Consider the following 18,710-nt stretch of genomic DNA (forward strand, 5'->3'; position numbering starts at 1 on the left):
AGTTTTTTTTCTTCATTTTTTTAATGTGTACATTTATAGCAGTATACCTTGTTTTATTACCATGACATTAAATAACAGAAAACTGGTTAACACTGCTGTCGCTGCATGAGGAAGTGACTGCAAATTTGACAACTTTCTCTCTTCTGACCACTGTAATCAATCTCGCAATATTTTTTTCCCCAAATTTGGAAAGTCATAGAAATGCTGTGCCATTTTTCCTTTTGCTATTGGGGCAAATGGGTATGTAAAAATGATTTTTGTTGTAGTTTTCATTCACCTCTATATAAGTTTACCCAACTATGATGACTAATGCTTCTGAGAACCCCGGAAATGTGAAAAAGGTCTATTGGTGCTCATTTGATATGTTCATTATTCATTCGTTTTACCATGGTGAATAAGCGGAGGACTGCATCATGACGGATTTGAAAGTTCTGTGTTACTGCTTCTAGGAGGTGAAATGCAACAATCATGCACGAATGCTGGTGATGGTGGAAGGCATCTTTAGGCTTGAAAGGTCCAACCAGATACAGTTGGTGGCAGGAAATCACAAGTTTACTTTGATATACTTTAAAAATGTTTTGTGTAATGCAGCAGAATATGCTGTTCATCATATGACATTCAAATTGAGTGTGTGCATTTTTCCGAAATGAATGCAGAGTGAGCGGTGAAAGCAGCACGTGTCAAAGTTTGTGTATTTTCAGTGAGAGAGCACACCAGGGCATGCTGCATGTTGTGAAGTTTTTGTACATGTGCCACCACCTCTGCTACCACGAGAGGAAAATGTGCGTGTGAAGATGTGAACATTTCGGGGAGGAAGACACTGTGCAGCAGGTGTTAAATCTTCAGAGAACATGTGGTGCAAAATAAGCCTTTTTTCATCCTGCGTGCTGCTGGAGATGAGGTCATGTTTTGGCATGGTCCATAAATATCTATCAACACAGGTGGAAATCTTCTTCTTAGTGTGTAAGAGAGTCAGTGTACTTTAATACTGACTTGGTGGACGTCAGAGAGTAAAAGAGCTCAGGGCAGACAGCCAGACCAGGGCATATGGGGAGTCACACTGAAGATGGCACAATGAGTCTCAGGGAATGTTTGGCCTGGATGTTTTATGTTGGTTTTGATATTTTTAGATTTTCATAGGACTGTGTGACTAGAGAGTATAGCTTAAGTGTTTTTCTTGTATTTCAGGTTGTGATTCATGCATATGCTCAGAATCAGTGTCTTATCTCCACCCTGCCTTTCAAACTGGGGACAGACAGTCCAACGTCAAGTGACGTCCAAGTTCAACATCCAATGTTTTTTATTGTTGAATTGGTTTAGCAGTCTTGTGTAGTCACAATTGGCATTAAGCCTGATTCACTTTACAGCTTATTCTGACCAAGAAGCACAGAGTTCATCTGACATCAGGGTGACAAACCAAAGTTGTGAATGTGTTTCTAAATTAAAAGTGATGAAACAAAGACAGTGTACTTCAAAATAATAGTGGGCTGCATGCAAATACAAACATTCAGCCAGTTTAGTACGATTCATGGATAAGGGATTCTTGGGAATCAGCAACTTATAATAGGGCTGGGCGGTATGACGGTATATATCGTTACCGCAACATAAAGTGTCTATCGTTAGGGATTTTGCTATATTGTGTATTTTGCGGTATGCAAATATATCTGCGTATCATACACCTTTTGAATGATAAGAGTGGGACGCACTTGGTAGAGTTATTAAGTGCAATAAGCAGTGAAAAATAACTCAATGTGGTGCTCGCGCTCACTGAAAGCCCCTCTCAGACAGCATGCGATCCCGATCGCGAAAACAGATCTCTTTTGTGCTTTATTGTGCTTGAATGGTCAAATACGCACACAGTTATGTCATAATACCTGTCGTGTGGAGTATTCAAGTATTATAGAGAGAAAAGAAAGTGGAAATATCTTCATTGGCTGGAGGTCAGTGGGATTGTTGGAAGTTCAGGCAGGCCATTTATCAGCCCACACCATTTTGAGGCTGATAATGATGCTTTAGGAAGACATTTGTTCCTATGTGGCAGCCTGAGTGGGTTTTGTGATTCAGAAAATTATTTAGCACTGACAAACAAAGACCATAAGTCATTAATTTATATTGACAAGATCCGCAGGGTGTTCCGACCATAATGCGTATGCAAAATTTTTGTTAAAACATATGGACCCTTTTCACAGGCTGTGATGATGCGTTTCCACAGTTATGAGCATTAAGTTTTTTTTCTTCATTTTTTTAATGTGTACATTTATAGCAGTATACCTTGTTTTATTACCATGACATTAAATAACAGAAAACTGGTTAACACTGCTGTCGCTGCATGAGGAAGTGACTGCCAATTTGACAACTTTCTCTCTTCTGACCACTGTAATCAATCTCGCAATATTTTTTTCCCCAAATTTGGAAAGTCATAGAAATGCTGTGCCATTTTTCCTTTTGCTATTGGGGCAAATGGGTATGTAAAAATGATTTTTGTTGTAGTTTTCATTCACCTCTATATAAGTTTACCCAACTATGATGACTAATGCTTCTGAGAACCCCGGAAATGTGAAAAAGGTCTATTGGTGCTCATTTGATATGTTCATTATTCATTCGTTTTACCATGGTGAATAAGCGGAGGACTGCATCATGACGGATTTGAAAGTTCTGTGTTACTGCTTCTAGGAGGTGAAATGCAACAATCATGCACGAATGCTGGTGATGGTGGAAGGCATCTTTAGGCTTGAAAGGTCCAACCAGATACAGTTGGTGGCAGGAAATCACAAGTTTACTTTGATATACTTTAAAAATGTTTTGTGTAATGCAGCAGAATATGCTGTTCATCATATGACATTCAAATTGAGTGTGTGCATTTTTCCGAAATGAATGCAGAGTGAGCGGTGAAAGCAGCACGTGTCAAAGTTTGTGTATTTTCAGTGAGAGAGCACACCAGGGCATGCTGCATGTTGTGAAGTTTTTGTACATGTGCCACCACCTCTGCTACCACGAGAGGAAAATGTGCGTGTGAAGATGTGAACATTTCGGGGAGGAAGACACTGTGCAGCAGGTGTTAAATCTTCAGAGAACATGTGGTGCAAAATAAGCCTTTTTTCATCCTGCGTGCTGCTGGAGATGAGGTCATGTTTTGGCATGGTCCATAAATATCTATCAACACAGGTGGAAATCTTAGTGGGACGCACTTGGTAGAGTTATTAAGTGCAATAAGCAGTGAAAAATAACTCAATGTGGTGCTCGCGCTCACTGAAAGCCCCTCTCAGACAGCATGCGATCCCGATCGCGAAAACAGATCTCTTTTGTGCTTTATTGTGCTTGAATGGTCAAATACGCACACAGTTATGTCATAATACCTGTCGTGTGGAGTATTCAAGTAAACAGTCGGTTATTTGTTAAATAAATGTAAAACAGTTGGGTGAAAACCGGATGTGTTTCAGTATATTGGATCCGTGCAGTCGGTCTTAAAGGGACAACAGCCTTATTTACCTGCTGCTGCTGTCATTATTAATGTTAATCATGTTTGATTGATACAGTGAAGATTATGCAGTTTTATTTATACATTTTATTCAATTTCTGTAATATTTCTTACTACATGTTAAATAAACCTATCCTACTGTAGCTGAATAAATTAAAAGTTTATTTCATATTTATTTGTTCTGTTGTGCTTGTAATTTGCTTCTTTTCCTTAATTTTAATAACAAAAATAAAATAAAAATAGCTATATCGAGGTACATATTATTATCGTGAATATAAAATTTCTCATACCGTGACATAAGATTTTGGTCATATCGCCCACTCCAACTACCTTAATGGAATCAAAAGTATACAATGCATCCAGTTTAGTTTGATAATGCTTAGGAGCTGGTTGATTAAAGTGAATCAAAAATGTGTGGCACAACCAGTGTAGTCCAATTCATGAACAAATGACATGCTTTCAGTGATGTCCTTCTTAAAATGAAGCAAGTTCCTATACTTAAAGTTAGCATATTTTGCATATCTGTATTATATGTAAATGAAGATGACTCAAAATGCATAATTTTTTTTTGTCATGTTTTGACAGCTCCAGTGCTTTTTTTTTTTTTTTACTACAGATTGAACTTCCGCATTTTGGTATTTCCGCCCTAAATTTGGCCATCCAAAAGAACAGATAGAGAATTACAGGCCAAATGTTTTAGCAAGTTTTCTCATTTTCTCTAATTCTGTCCCCATTTGTATGACTGTGCTTGATCATGACCTGCCCCATAGAGAAATATTCAGGTGTGCAGAACTTTAGCGACATGACGAGGCTGTGGAATGATTGTGGTCTTTAAACATCATTGCACTGCTTTTAACTGCAGTGGTCTGATGGAGCGAAGCACGCCATTCTCAATGACCGGACCTCTTGGCCTAATTATCTGGTTTACTGCCATTGAGTAATAAGAAAAGACCAGATTTCTGATTGCATGTCAGCATTTTTTTCTAAGAATGTGTCATCTGAAAAAACGAGATCGGGAACTACTACAGTATTAAAGAGGAACAATGTTCAGCTTACTCAAAACAACTTCCTTTTTGCCTCACAGCAATTAAGAAAAGTTGTTTAATCCCCAAAATTGGATTTATGTATTATGATCATTTGCATTATATTTGAAGCAAGTGAACCTAGAGTGAAATGTGCTAGACAATGCCATCAGCAACAGTGTTTGTTCAATTTTCACATGCAAATAAAATCACAATATTGAACTGTCATGTTTTGTTGTTCACAACCTCTTACCCACTTCCTTTTCGATGAAAGATACTGACCTTTATGGTTTCATCGTGTGTTAAGCTTAAAAAAAAGAAGAAGTGCATTGTTTTGGAAATTTAAGGGACAGTAGATTGTTCAGTTTGGTTGCGTCCTGCATGGATTAGCTGTTCATTTATGAATATTCATAATATGGGTTTAATAATGTAGCTGCCAGAAGTGGGTGTAGCATGCCTTAGGAAATAATAGCAGCTGCAGTTACATCACCACCTACACACTAAGGGCATAGCAATTATGTGATGGCATGTCTGAGTTACATCACTTTTATTTTTGCAGATCTCAGTTCACTGTCAAAGATCAGATTGTTGAGATCTATATGCATTTCTGTTTGGGTTTGTTAGGTTCTGTTAGAGCTGCATTATGGCAAATTATAATTATTGATTAAAAAAGGTACAAAAGTTGTCACAGGGGCAGGGCACTGGGAAATTATTTATCTCTAAAAAGTTAACTACATATTAGTACATTGAAGGTACATGTTATTATCGCTGGGCAAAAAATCGAATGCGATTTTCATGCGATTCTCGTAGGTAAAGCCGCTTCTGGTGATTAGTAGTAAATCTCCAGCACGTGCTTTCAGATGGAGCGGCATTTACTACACAGAACCGTAGATCACTGACAAGCTACACAAAATCTCATTGAAAATCGCAGGCGATTCATTGCTGATTTTGAACGCGATTTTGTGTAGCTTGTCAGTGAACTACGGCTCTGTGTAGTAAATGCTGCTCCATCTTATAGCACGTGCTGGAGATTTACTACTAATCACAGGACCGGCTTTACTGACGAGATGCGTATGAAAATCGCATTTGATTTTTTGCACAGCCCTACATGTTATTACCTGAAGTGTGCATAATAGTACCTAAATTGTACATATTAGTAACCTTTGATATTGCACCACTCCCATGACAGCTTTTGTACCAGTGTTTATCTGAATGTTGATATTGTAGTTGCAATTTTTGTTGATTAATTGCATGGCATCTAACATGCACATCCAAAACAAGCTAAGAACTGTTTCTTAAAGTCCGTAAATCAAGAAATTAGGGCTGCATGATAAATCGCATGCGATATTTAATGAGCATCTTGTCAGTAAAGCCGGTTCTGTAATCAGTGGTAAATCTCCATCACGTGCATGCTTTCACACGGAGCAGCATTTACTACACAGAGCTGTTGTTCACTGACAAGCTGCGCAAAACCACGATCATATATGAACGTGGTTTTGCGCAGCTTGTCAGTGAACAACGACTGTGTAGTAAATGCTGCTCCGTGTGAAAGCATGCACGTGATTTAGAGTACAGCTGCTCAAAACACTTGGTAGAAGCAGCTGTCAGTATCAGCCACAGCAGTGTGTTTGATAACGTCACTTTGTTTCTCTAGAGACTCTCTTTTCTTCGTGATAGAATGCAGGCCCTACTCTTCTTTTCACTCGCTTCCTGATAATGTATCTCCTTCTGCTTTTGTCTTCTGTTAAGTTCTCTTTTAGCTCTCTAGAAGTGCACCACCGCGATCAGGTACACTTTTCTTTCCTAAATGAGTCTTGATGTGTGCTAGTAATAGCCACAGCTCACTAAGGATATCTGCATTGTTTATCTGTAATAATCTCTACAAGACCACAACAGCCCATCTCCATTTCCTCTGGCCTGCATCATGTTTCCTCTCTTGATGTTCTTTAATTGTCTGTCAGCCACTGCTGTGTATTTGTGGCCATTACCAGTTTCAGCAACAAGCAATTTGTCTTTCCATGCTAAATGTGAAACTGCTGCAAAACATGACACACACAGCCCATCAGATGATGTTTGTTTAATGAACAGGTTCTGGACCAGTGAGATTTCACAAAAATCACAGTATTTTCAATGTAATATTAGTTGGGAATTTCTAGCAGTTTAATCACTGTCAGCATAAATGCCTCTATACAGGGAAGAGGTGTTTTTTTTTTTTTTTGCATTGTGCCAGATTAGGACATGGTATGAGGTTTTACCCCATAAGGGGAAGAGAGGAAGGAGGAGGGCACTTTCATTCTGACAGTCAACACTGTGAGGTGTGAAAAAGTTACCCAGTTGCATCGATAAGGGAGAGTTTTTCAGTTGTTTGTTTTCCTGTCAACTATGAAACCTCTTACTTGCTTAGTTGCTTTTGCTCTGTTGCCATGGTTTCCAAACATTTACTTAATTCGTATTGATGCTTGCCATATTGAAATCAAAACTGTAGAGTGGCAGCTGTGTTTTGTACAGAGCAACCTGGAGGAGATTTCTGAAGACTAATCTTACTTATTGATATGAATATTATTATAAAATGGTGCAACAGTAATGAGTAGCTGTGCCTAAAGTTTGATTGGGGGAATATGAAACTAGTATACACTGTGTCGCTACAATTTTTATATGTTTCTAAAAAGTCTATTTTGCTCACCAAGGTTGCATTTATTTGTGAATTATTATTACAATTTAAAGGGATACTCCACCCCAAAATGACAATTTTGTCATTAATCACTTACCCCCATATCGTTCCAAACCCGTAAAAGCTTTGTTCGTCTTCAGACTGAACGCAAACTGCGTACGCTCTTCGGTGTCAGCCGTGCTGCACGGATGCGCTGTTTTCGTTCAAATCAAAGCGTAAATACACGTAGAAAACGTATCCTTGTGTCGCGGCTGACACAGAAGAGCGTACGCAGTACGCAGCAGGCAATGGGACAGTCACAAGCCTCCCGGCTTTACAATGTAGCAAAGTGTCATTTCTTCAGTGTTGTCACATGAAAAGGTATAATAAAATATTTACAAAAATGTGAGGGGTGTACTCACTTCTGTGAGATACTATATATATATATATTCTATTCTGTTGTATTAGCCTATATATTTTAAATGTAATTTATTGCTGTATTTGCAACACTGAATTTTCAGCAGCCATTTCTCCAGTCTTCAGTGACCATCATTCTTCATTCTAATACGCTGATTTGATGCTCAAAAACATTTACTATTATCAATGTAGAAAACCGTTGTGCTGATTAATATTTCTGTGGAAACCATGAGACATTATTTTCAGGAATTTTTAAAGAATAGAAAGTAGCAATTATTTGGAATAGAAATCTTTTGTAACATTATAAAAGTCTTTACTGTCACTTGATCCATTTAATGCATGCCTGCTGAATAATTATTTTCTTAACTAAAGAAAAAAAAACCTTATTGACTCCAAACTTTTGAATAGTATGCAACAATAAGTGCTTCAAACAGTAGCACCACTGAATGGTTTTCAGTTGTCATAAAAAAAAGGTTATTTTGCTTCTTTGACTCACCTTTAAAATATTAAACGTCTTTGACCGTATGATCCAATATTAAGTCAAGCAAAACTTGTGAGTGGTATTGTTCTGATTCATTCATCACTTTTGAAGTGGAAGGTCAAGTGCGTTGCATTCTGAGATATACAGTATTCCTGCTAGATGCTCTGTTAAATACCGCACATTCTGACAAATATGCATATTTTGTTCATAGTACTAGTAGTATGTTATCCTGAACATAGCCAGTTGCCTCAAATGTGTTTTATGTGTTTTCTTCTAGAGTGATGGCGTCCACAGTGACTCTGGAAGATGCTCTGTCCAATGTGGACCTGCTGGAGGAGCTGCCGTTACCAGATCAGCAGCCCTGCATTGAGCCTCTGCCCTCCTCCCTCATTTACCAGGTAACAACTGACCTGAGAGCAACTGACCTAGATCTTCAGTGTATTTTAAAACATATAAACCCAAAATACAAGATGTACAAACAGTGCTTGCATAACCAGACTTTTTCTTTTTACCACCCTTAGCCCAACTTCAACACCAACTTTGAGGACCGCAATGCTTTTGTGACAGGCATCGCCCGTTACATTGAGCAGGCCACCGTCCACTCCAGCATGGTAAGATCTTAACATTTCCACACAAACAGGCAATTGTTCAACTCTATCTTCACTAGCTAACCTTCTTTAAATCACCAAACCTTGACTCTGTCACAGCTCCGTTAAGCTGACCTTGACTGTCCGAACGAGTCCATCAAGCCAGCCCTCTGGAAGTCCTGCTAAAGGAGTCTGTCAGGGGCTTGAATGGATTTAAGAGGGCCCATTAGACTCTCTCATTGTCCGCATTCACCATGCTTATTTGAGCAGCCTGGCCAAGCGGAGTGGGCCGCTCTGAATGGTTTTTGTATTGAATGTGAACTGCTGTGTGCTCTATTAGTGAGAGGTAATAGCTGTGAGGGACTGTTTGACATCATTGAGGAAATGAAGAGTGTGTGTGGAAGTAGTGTGGTGCTACACACACACACACAAAGTCTCAGAGTGTCTATGAAAAAGTGAAAGGTTTTTTTTTTTGTTACTCTAGGGGAGACTTTCTTCAAAGTTTCTTTAGAGAGTTGTTAAGATTTTAAGATTAAATGGGTTAATCTGTTCTCTGGCAATTTATTCAACATGAAATAAAGGTTTATTGTAGAATCTGCATTTAAAGTAATAATACATTGGGCTTAAATTCTGAGGTCACTAGTGCAGAAATCTGTTTATTTTGCATTATTTACTTATTTAGGTATTGTTTAATTATTTTTTAATTGAAAATGTTGAATATTAAAGGGGTCATATGATGCTGCTAAAAAGAACATTATTTTGTGTATTTGGTGTAATGAAATGTGTTTATGCGGTTTAAAGTAAAAAAAACACATTATTTTCCACATACTGTACATTATTGTTTCTCCTCTATGCCCCGCCTTTTTGAAACGCGTCGATTTTTACAAAACTCATCGGTCTGAAAATCATATGACCCCTTTAAATTAGCATCACAATTTAACTTTATCTATAAAATTGACAATATTAAAATGTGTTTATGAATTAAAGGGGTCATATGATGCGATTTCAAGTTTTCCTTTCTCTTTGGAGTGTTACAAGCTGATTGTGCATAGAATTTACTTTGAAAGCTGACGCTCGTGATTATGGTAAGGGGCGTTACATTTCCGACGCGTGCTTGTTGTGTTCGGCCAATCACAATGCACTGGTTCAGCTGGCCAATCAGAGCAGACTGCGCTTGTTGGAAGGAGGGACTTTGTAGAAAACGAAGCGTTTGAGAGAGGCGGGGCATAGAGGACCTACAATAATGTACAGTATTTGAAAAATAATGTGTTTTTTGAACATTAAAGCATATCAACATATTCTGTTACACCAAATACACTAAATAATGATCTTTAAAAAAGCATCATATGACCCCTTTAACATTTATTTTATTGGAGTATAATTTAAAGTTCTAACCTAGAAACCGTGTAGAATAAATCTTAAACATGTCTGCATGTAACTTTTTAATTGGTTTTTGTTTTACATTTTGCAATAATCTAAAACTATGTTTTGAGGGAAAAAATTTAAAACATTTTTAAATATAATCAATCAATCGATCAATTAATATTGTATTTTATTTAGAAAAAAAATCCAGGTTTTTCAGTGTGGCCTCAGACTTTTGGACCCCACTGTATGTAGAATAAGTCTGTGTGCTTTCATTTGCACCAGTGTATTATAATTTCATGGAGAACTTTTGCTGTGTGTTACAGAATGAGATGTTAGAGGAAGGACAGGAGTATGCCGTTATGCTGTATACCTGGAGGAGCTGTTCAAGAGCTATTCCTCAGGTAAATTAGTCACGCCTAAAGCCAGTCAAAAAACTCACAGCACCACCTGTGAGTGTTGTTTTGACCCTCTCCATCTGTCCTTCTCTCAGGTGAAATGTAATGAACAGCCCAACAGGGTGGAGATCTATGAGAAGACAGTAGAGGTGCTTGAGCCTGAAGTCACTAAACTAATGAACTTCATGTACTTTCAGGTAAAGATTAACGCTATTTTCTAGATTTTAATACAAGATGTTGTAAGATGCACTAATGCTTCTTTCTCATTTTACTTCACTCTCAGAGGACAGCAATAGATCGCTTCTGCGGGGAAGTGCGTCGACTGTGTCACGCCGAGCGGAGGAAGGACTTTGTGTCTGAAGCCTATCTGCTCACGCTGGGGAAGTTCATCAACATGTTTGCCGTGCTGGACGAACTTAAGAACATGAAGTGCAGTGTCAAAAACGATCACTCCGCCTACAAGAGGTAACCACAGACTGCTTTCTGCGAGCCTCAGTTTTGCATCTAGCCTTGTCATTAATTCATGCATCCTGTAGATGGCAGTCATTCTACATTTCAAACTCAGAAAATGTTTGTATTTGTCAGTAAGACATTTTTTAAAGCCAATTAATACTTTTATTCAGCAAGTATGCATTAAATTGGTCAAAACTGACAGTAAATATATTTAAAATGTTACAAAAGATTTCAATTTAATGCTGTTCTTTTAAACTTTCGGTTCATCAAAGAATCCTGAAAAAAGATGATCATGGTTTCCACAAATATGTCAACATTAATAATAAGAAGAAATGTTTCTTGAGCACCAAATCAGCATATTAGAATGATTTCTGAAGGATCATCTGACAGTGGAAACTGAAATGTACTGAAAATGTATCTTTGCCATCACATGAATAACTTGCATTTCAAACTCTATTTGATAATTGGTGTGTATATGTTCATATACAGATACACCACATAAATATATATATTTAGCCTGTGACTGTAAAATGCTCAAGTCTGCACCATTTTCCAAGCTGAAGCAGTGTAGTGGGATATTGTTAGTGATATATTCTTGTTCATTAGCCGCATACTCATTATCTTACACTTGTTGAAATAGCCATACAGGAGTCCACAGTGTCAAAATAAAGTTATGGTAAATGGAACAGAGATGCTGCACATCTATGTGTCATCAAGACACTAGAGCGGTCTAGTTTTTTTTATCCCTTTCGTGTGAGTTGGTGTATCTGCATAGATTTAAGTTTATTTTCAGTGTGCCTACTTGCTGAACACACTTTATGAAATGTCAAATTTGTCAACCACCTATCCAGTTTTCCACCTCATGACACTTTTCTCGTCACTCTCTTGCTGTCTCTTTCTATGTCTCTATGGCTGTCTTTTTTATTGTGTTTTTCTTTCTAGGTCTCAGCATTACAGTGGTTTTTTGTTTTTCCCTGCTGGCCAGTAGATCAGACTTACTGCCAACATTTACACTGTCCCCACCACAAAAACAAAAGCAACATATTTTTAATAAGTTTCAGACAATATTTGTATTTGTCATTTACATTTTTGTTTTCTTAAAAAAGAATCCAACAAATACTTATATTTGGCCTGAATTATGCTTAATTGTTTGTCATAGTGACATATAGTGCTTGAGCTGGCTTAATTGTGATATGTTCTGTGTCAGTCTTTCTTTTCTTTGCTAATATTTTTCTCTCTGTCCATCAGAGCTGCCCAGTTCCTGAGGAAAATGTCAGAGCCATCCTCCATTCAGGAATCTCAGAACTTATCCATGTTCCTGGCCAACCATAACAAGATAACTCAGGTACCACACCATAATCTGTAAACTAACACTTAATACTGAGAAAATGTATTGACTAAAGTATCCAAACAAACAAGCAGTGTTGATTTGTTTTGCAACTGTAGTGAAGACATATTTGTGTTTAATGTAGACCATCTCTTGAACAGAAATTCACTAAATTGACTTCAAGACCCTGGACACAGCAGCATAATAAACACAAATACATGCAGCAGTGCTTTAGACATGTTCTGTGTATGAGTTGCTAATATTGACGAGCATCTGTGTTTCAGTCCCTACAGCAGCAGCTTGAGGTGATTAGCGGATATGATGAGCTGTTGGCAGACATTGTTAACCTGTGTGTGGATTACTACGAAAACAAGATGTATCTCACCCCCAATGAGAAACACATGCTACTCAAAGTAAGCATATATTTTTATGTTTTTGAACAAAATCTCTTATGCTCACCAAGACTGCATTTATTTGTTCACAAACACAGTAAAAACAGCAATATTGTGAAATATTATTAGAGTTTAAAATATGTTTTTTATTTTAATGTATTTTAAAATTTAATTTAGTCCTGTGAAGGCAAAGCTGAATTTTACAGCAGCCGTTACTCCAGTTTTAAGTGTCAGATGATCCTTCAGAAAAATAATTCTAATATGCAGATTTAGAGCTCAAATTTAGTTTAAAAAAAAATCTATATTAAAAGTTGCTGCTTAATATTTTTGTTTGAAACATTTAACATTTTCTTCAGAATTATTTGATGAATAGAAATTTTAAAAGAACAGCATTTATTACATTTTTTTTTATAACAATGCAAAAGTATTTACTGTCACTTTTGATCAAATTCATACTTGCTGAATACAAAAAAATTATTTAAAAAAAAAAAGACTTCCCCCAAAATTTTAAACGATACATTTACAATTACAAAAAAGTAGAACAAAGTGCCACTGTGTTTCTAGGTAAGGATAGTATTATGTTTTTGCTAATCTTTTTGCCATATTAAATGTAAATCTTGATATTTATGTATCATAATCAAGCAGTCACTGTTACTAAGTAGATTACTATGTAAAAATCTATATACTGTTAAGGATTTTTTTCCCACAAAGTTTTCCCCATAGTTTGGTATGACTGTGTCTTGTAGGTGATGGGCTTTGGTCTTTATCTCATGGATGGAACCAACAGCAACATCTACAAACTGGATGCCAAGAAGAGAATCAACCTCACGAAAATTGACAAGTTTTTCAAGGTGTGTGTCTGTCTGTGTGCTTTTGATAATATGAAATCTCTGACCTTCAGAAATGGAAATGCATTTGAGATGCATGTTAAAACCTGGTGTAAACCACAGTCTGTCTCTTCACTTGTGTTGGGATCGCCCGAGGTGCTTTTTAATTTGATTTGCCATTCTGTCCTACCCCTACAGCAATTGCAGGTAGTGCCTCTGTTTGGTGACATGCAGATTGAGCTGGCCCGCTATATCAAAACCAGCGCTCACTATGAGGAAAACAAATCCAGGTGGGTGTTGTAGGATGCCATACTTAAATGTGAACACTGTATATGCAGATGTGTTTTAGCTTACTTTAATTAAAGAGTAGATAACCCAAAATGTAAATCTGCCCTTCCAAACTTTATATTTTTTAAAGATATTTTTAATAATGTACTGGCTTTTCCAATACACTGCAATAAATGAAAAAAAAAAAAATCAAAAATTGCTTTTGGTGATCAAAAGCATCATTGGAAATATGCAATGAAAATAGCCAAATGTTGTTCTATTTACTATACCCTTCCATGTTTTTTTTAATTGCCTGGCCTCCCCCATCCTCTAGGTGGTCGTGCATGTCTGCAGGCAGTAGCCCACAGTATAATATCTGCGAGCAGATGATTCAAATCCGTGAAGACCACATGCGTTTCATTTCTGAGCTGGCTCGCTACAGCAACAGTGAGGTGAGAGAGGCTTTTAAAAAAGCAAACACTTTCTTTTCTTCGCTGTCTTTCTAAACAAATGCAGTGCAGACTCCCCAGTCATCATGCACTGACGCATACTGCCAATGACGTTGGGGGATGAAATGTCTATTACCTAATATGCCAAATGACTTTCTATTTCCGAGCATATGACCTCTGTTGTTTAGCATCACATTAAAGCAGTTGTTGCTTATCTGGATTGGATTTAAATCAAAATTTTGGCTGCAGTAATGTTCTGCAGTATTGACATATATATTGACACATTGATTGATATATATATTTCAAATGTTTTTTTTTTTAGTGTCTCTTATGCTGAGACTGTAAAATACCTGTTTTTATTTGAATGTAATTTATTCTTGTAATGGCAAAGCTGCATTTTCAGCAGCCATTACTCCAGTCGTCAGTAAGTCACATGATCTTCAGAAATCTTTCTAATATGCTAATTTTGTGCTCAAGTAACATTTCTTATTAAAAAATTTTAATATTTTTGTGGAATTCGTGATCGACTTTTTCCAGGATTCTTTGATAAATAGAAAGTTCAAAATAACAGCATTTATTTAAAATAAAATTTATTTGTAGCAATGTAAAAATCTTTACTGTCACTTTTGATCAGTTTCATGCATCCTTGCTGGAAAAAAAGTGTTCATATGGTATATTCTACTAGTGCTCTAGTGGTAACTATGGTAAAAATTGCTAATTAAACTGAATAAGCCTCAGCATAGTGGATGCTGAAAAATCTCTTTTAGAAGTGCATTAGTGGTTGGAATAATACAGCTTAATGAGAATCAGAAGCTACAGTGGATTACGTTGCACTTTGTTTTTGCTCCTTTGAGTAGATTTCAGTAATATTCATTAGCTATGGGAGGACGAGCAGCTCGTGCTTCATACATGATTCCCTATTTCCTTGGCTGAATGGGTTCAAGGCTCAATCTCGGCAACTTGAAATTTGCATTCAGAACCACAGGGGCTGTATTCTTACAGAAGAATATGGAAATGTGTGGAGAGGAGGCCAGCCTGGGATTGAATTAAGACATGGCAGCAACACTGTAATGAGAAGAACGTATTGGCAGCCAGAGGACAACTGGGGTCCGCTATCAGTGACAGCAGCCCGGTGACGAGGAGAAACAGGGAGGAATTTGTTCGTTCCACAGCCCTGGTTGTCAGATGTCAGGGGTTTTAACACACAGTGCTTGTCTTGTGCTGTCTTGGACTGCTGAAACAAATGCACAGATATATGGGTTTTGGCATTTCCTCCTGTGTTTGTTCATTTCGATTGCAGCCCCTGCTTCTGTAGATGCGGCAGGGATCCTGGAGTTTTGTCATTAGGTTGTGTGAAGAGATTTCAGTGGTTCATTAATTTGCTCATTTTCTCTCTAATGATAGTAGTCGTGTTATACGTTATGTTATCTTGTTTACTTGCCTCCTTTTCTCATTTTTGCAGGTAGTGACGGGCTCAGGGCGTCAGGAGGCTCAGAAGACGGACTCTGAATACAGGAAGCTGTTTGATCTGGCTCTGCAGGGTCTGCAGCTGCTCTCTCAGTGGAGCGCTCAGGTCATGGAAGTGGTGAGTGGACTTGTCACTCATATTTATGTATGAGACCCCCAACCAGGGAAAGGTGAACTCCAACTTTTGAGTCGTGATGATTTGATGAGTCGTGGGTGACACATGGCTGGATCCCTTGTTTCATGCTGTTCTTTTGTATATTTGCCTGATAAAAGACAAAGCTCCCAAAATCACTCAAAAACAGTCAAATTATTCTAAAAACTGTCCTGAAACGGAATCTCCATTAATGTTTTGTGCAAAATGAATTAAATTCAGGAATTTTGGAGCCATGGTTACCTGTGCTTGCAATTGAGATGTGCGAAACTACATACAATCAGGTCCAAAAGTTTGAGACAACATTTAAAGTCTGGGGTTCAAAACCTGGAAAAGTTTTTGTATGTTAGTTTTATTATTATTATTTATTTATTCATTTATTAATTTCATAAAGATTGTATTGCCGTGTACGTTATGGTGTATAATAAAATATTAAAGCGGTGGTTCAGTGGTTTTTTTTCTAGGCTTGATTGTGTTTATGGGGTGCAGTCTAACATGTGTTAATGCTTCGTTTTTTAAAAAATGCATTATTTTTCACATAATTTACCTTTATTTCACACCGCTGTGTCCCTTCTCTGAGAAACACGCTGATCATTTCCTGCTTTTATGAAGCCCCTCCCTCAGAAATAGGCGATGGGCTCTGATTGGTTAGCTAGCCCAGTGTGTTGTGAATGGCTAAACCGCCTCTAGTGCGCGTCTAATCGTCCCACCCCTCACCTCAGCGGCATGTGCTCCGGTTGTATTGTAAACAATGGCGTTGTCTATATTGCTTATCAGTTTGAGCCTATTGAAGAGGATAGTGCAGAGCAACTTCGCAGATATTGTTTATGCTCAAACAGCAACATTACACACTAACTAATGTTAAAAAAGTGAAATCGCAATTAACCACCCCTTTAAGCATTATAAATAATGTTGAAATATTTAAAATTTTCCATTATTTCTGCGTCAACAATGAGCAAATTTTGCTCATCATGCCTGTAATAAGCTACATAATATTTCCAGTCTTACTGTGTCTTTTTCTTTAAGTATCATATCTTTACAAAAGATTTAAGAGTATGGAAGAAAAATAAACCATATTGCACACACTTGAGATGCTTGTCGGTCAACTCTAAAATGTTTTTTTGTGTTCTGCATGAAGTATACAGTCCTCCAAAGGAAGATTAATGAACCTGCTATGTCCTTTGTAACATTCTATCAGCAATAACAAATACCAGCCTGTCAAAAGCTCTTTTAATGAGTGTTGTCTGAGAGAAGTGTCCAGTCTCTGAAAGCTGTTGAATTGAGTTACTCAAAACGTCAAGTCCTTGCACAAGGACAGTCATTCACACCTTGTACTTCATCAGGAGGAAAGCCAGCTTACTAAAGACTATCTAACCTTTAATTTCCAGTATCACTAACTCACCGTTCAAGACAGCGCTTGAACCTCGTTCATTGAATAGACGGGGTCACTCCCCTGGTGTGCTTTTTTTTTTGGGTCCACAAGGCCAGCCATGTTTTCACCTTTCAATCGAATCTCTTTCAGTTCCAGCTATACTTTTTTTTTTTCCCTCTGAGCAAAACATTTTATGTTGTCGATCTTGTGAAATATTGTTGCCATGGAAACAGCCTGAAGCAAGTCCATTCTTGTTAATTAGTAAAATGGGTTTTGGTATTTGTAGCAAATTAGGCTAGGGATGGAGATGATGGACCATAGTTTCTGAAATTTGTGAAGCAGCTTTGAAGATAACATTTGATTTTCTTACATCTCTTGCAGAATAATCATCATAAGCAATTATACATGAAAGATTATAAAATGTTTTTCTTTTTGCAGTATTCCTGGAAGTTGGTGCACCCCACAGATAAATACTCCAACAAAGAATGCCCAGACAATGCTGAGGAGTATGAACGTGCCACTAGATACAACTACACCAGCGAAGAGAAATTTGCTCTGGTGGAGGTCAGTTCACCTGCAGGTCCAAAGCTCAGCTGTGTTGCATTGTAATTATAAGCAAAAAATATATGCACAAACATTTTAAAAGCCATTGCACCTCTATGACCTCTACTGTAAATTTAATATACTGCTATAAGGTGGATTTATTGGATGATGAATTTATTCAGGTTTTTCTTAAATTACTTAATTATACATTTGAATTCATTTGAATTATTATATATTTTAATTAATTTTAATTTGTATAATTTATTTATTATTGTATTTTTATATATTTTTTTTTTATTTTTTATTATTTATTTAGAATGACTAAAATTTTGTATTAAACTCTGTTGGCCTGTGTTTGGAATCAGCCTAACAATTCCTTCTCTGAATGAACTCACTGAATCATTTCAATGACTGAATTAACATTAGTGATTTTTGATTAGAAATCAAGAACTTTTGTGGGTTTAATGTTCATAAAATGTAATTCAGTGTTCAGTGTTAAGTGGCTGATATTGTTTAGTATATGTGACCCTGGACCACAAAACCAGTCATAAGGGTCAATTTTACGATATCGAGATTTATACATCATCTGAAAGCTGAATAAATTTGAATAAATTTGTTAGGATAGGACAATATTTGGCCAAGATACAACTTTTTGAAAATCTGGAATCTGAGGGTGCAAAAAAATCTAAATATTGAGAAAATCGCCTTTAAAGTTGTCCAAATGAAGTCCTTAGCAATGCATATTACTTAACAAAAATTAAGTTTTGATATATTTACGGTAGGAAATTTACAAAATATTTTCATGGAACATGATCTTTACTTAATATCCTAATGATTTTTGGAATAAAAGAAAAATCAATAATTTTGACACATACAATGTATTTTTGGCTATTGCTACAAATATACCCCAGCGACTTAAGACTGCTTTTGGGTCACATATATAGTGAGAATATGGTGAAAAAACAACTCAATTTTATTTAGAGACTCAAACTGAGCATAATTATGCCGTTTTCTGCAGATGCTGATATTTCTATGATGAAATTCTGCTGCTTGTGATGTAAATCAAT

At 36.9% G+C, this 18,710-nt stretch overlaps 1 protein-coding gene across 1 annotated transcript in view; it reads left to right on the top strand.

The window, feature by feature from the left end:
• Positions 1-8,324: 8,324 nt before the first annotated feature.
• LOC107716963 (cytoplasmic FMR1-interacting protein 1 homolog) overlaps positions 8,325-18,710 on the top strand; it is a 31,809-nt gene continuing 21,423 nt past the window's right edge. The window contains exons 1-12 of the mRNA XM_016523604.1: positions 8,325-8,446; positions 8,570-8,659; positions 10,324-10,401; positions 10,491-10,592; positions 10,679-10,860; positions 12,097-12,193; positions 12,460-12,588; positions 13,314-13,418; positions 13,593-13,684; positions 13,996-14,113; positions 15,573-15,695; positions 17,539-17,664. Coding sequence (XP_016379090.1) covers positions 8,330-8,446; positions 8,570-8,659; positions 10,324-10,401; positions 10,491-10,592; positions 10,679-10,860; positions 12,097-12,193; positions 12,460-12,588; positions 13,314-13,418; positions 13,593-13,684; positions 13,996-14,113; positions 15,573-15,695; positions 17,539-17,664 — 1,359 coding nt within the window. The 5' untranslated portion in view covers positions 8,325-8,329. The remainder of the gene's footprint in view (positions 8,447-8,569; positions 8,660-10,323; positions 10,402-10,490; positions 10,593-10,678; positions 10,861-12,096; positions 12,194-12,459; positions 12,589-13,313; positions 13,419-13,592; positions 13,685-13,995; positions 14,114-15,572; positions 15,696-17,538; positions 17,665-18,710) is intronic.

The sequence above is a fragment of the Sinocyclocheilus rhinocerous genome, unplaced genomic scaffold (genome assembly GCF_001515625.1).
Source record: "Sinocyclocheilus rhinocerous isolate Xijiao unplaced genomic scaffold, SAMN03320098_v1.1 scaffold3102, whole genome shotgun sequence".
Taxonomy (NCBI): Eukaryota; Metazoa; Chordata; class Actinopteri; order Cypriniformes; family Cyprinidae; genus Sinocyclocheilus; species Sinocyclocheilus rhinocerous.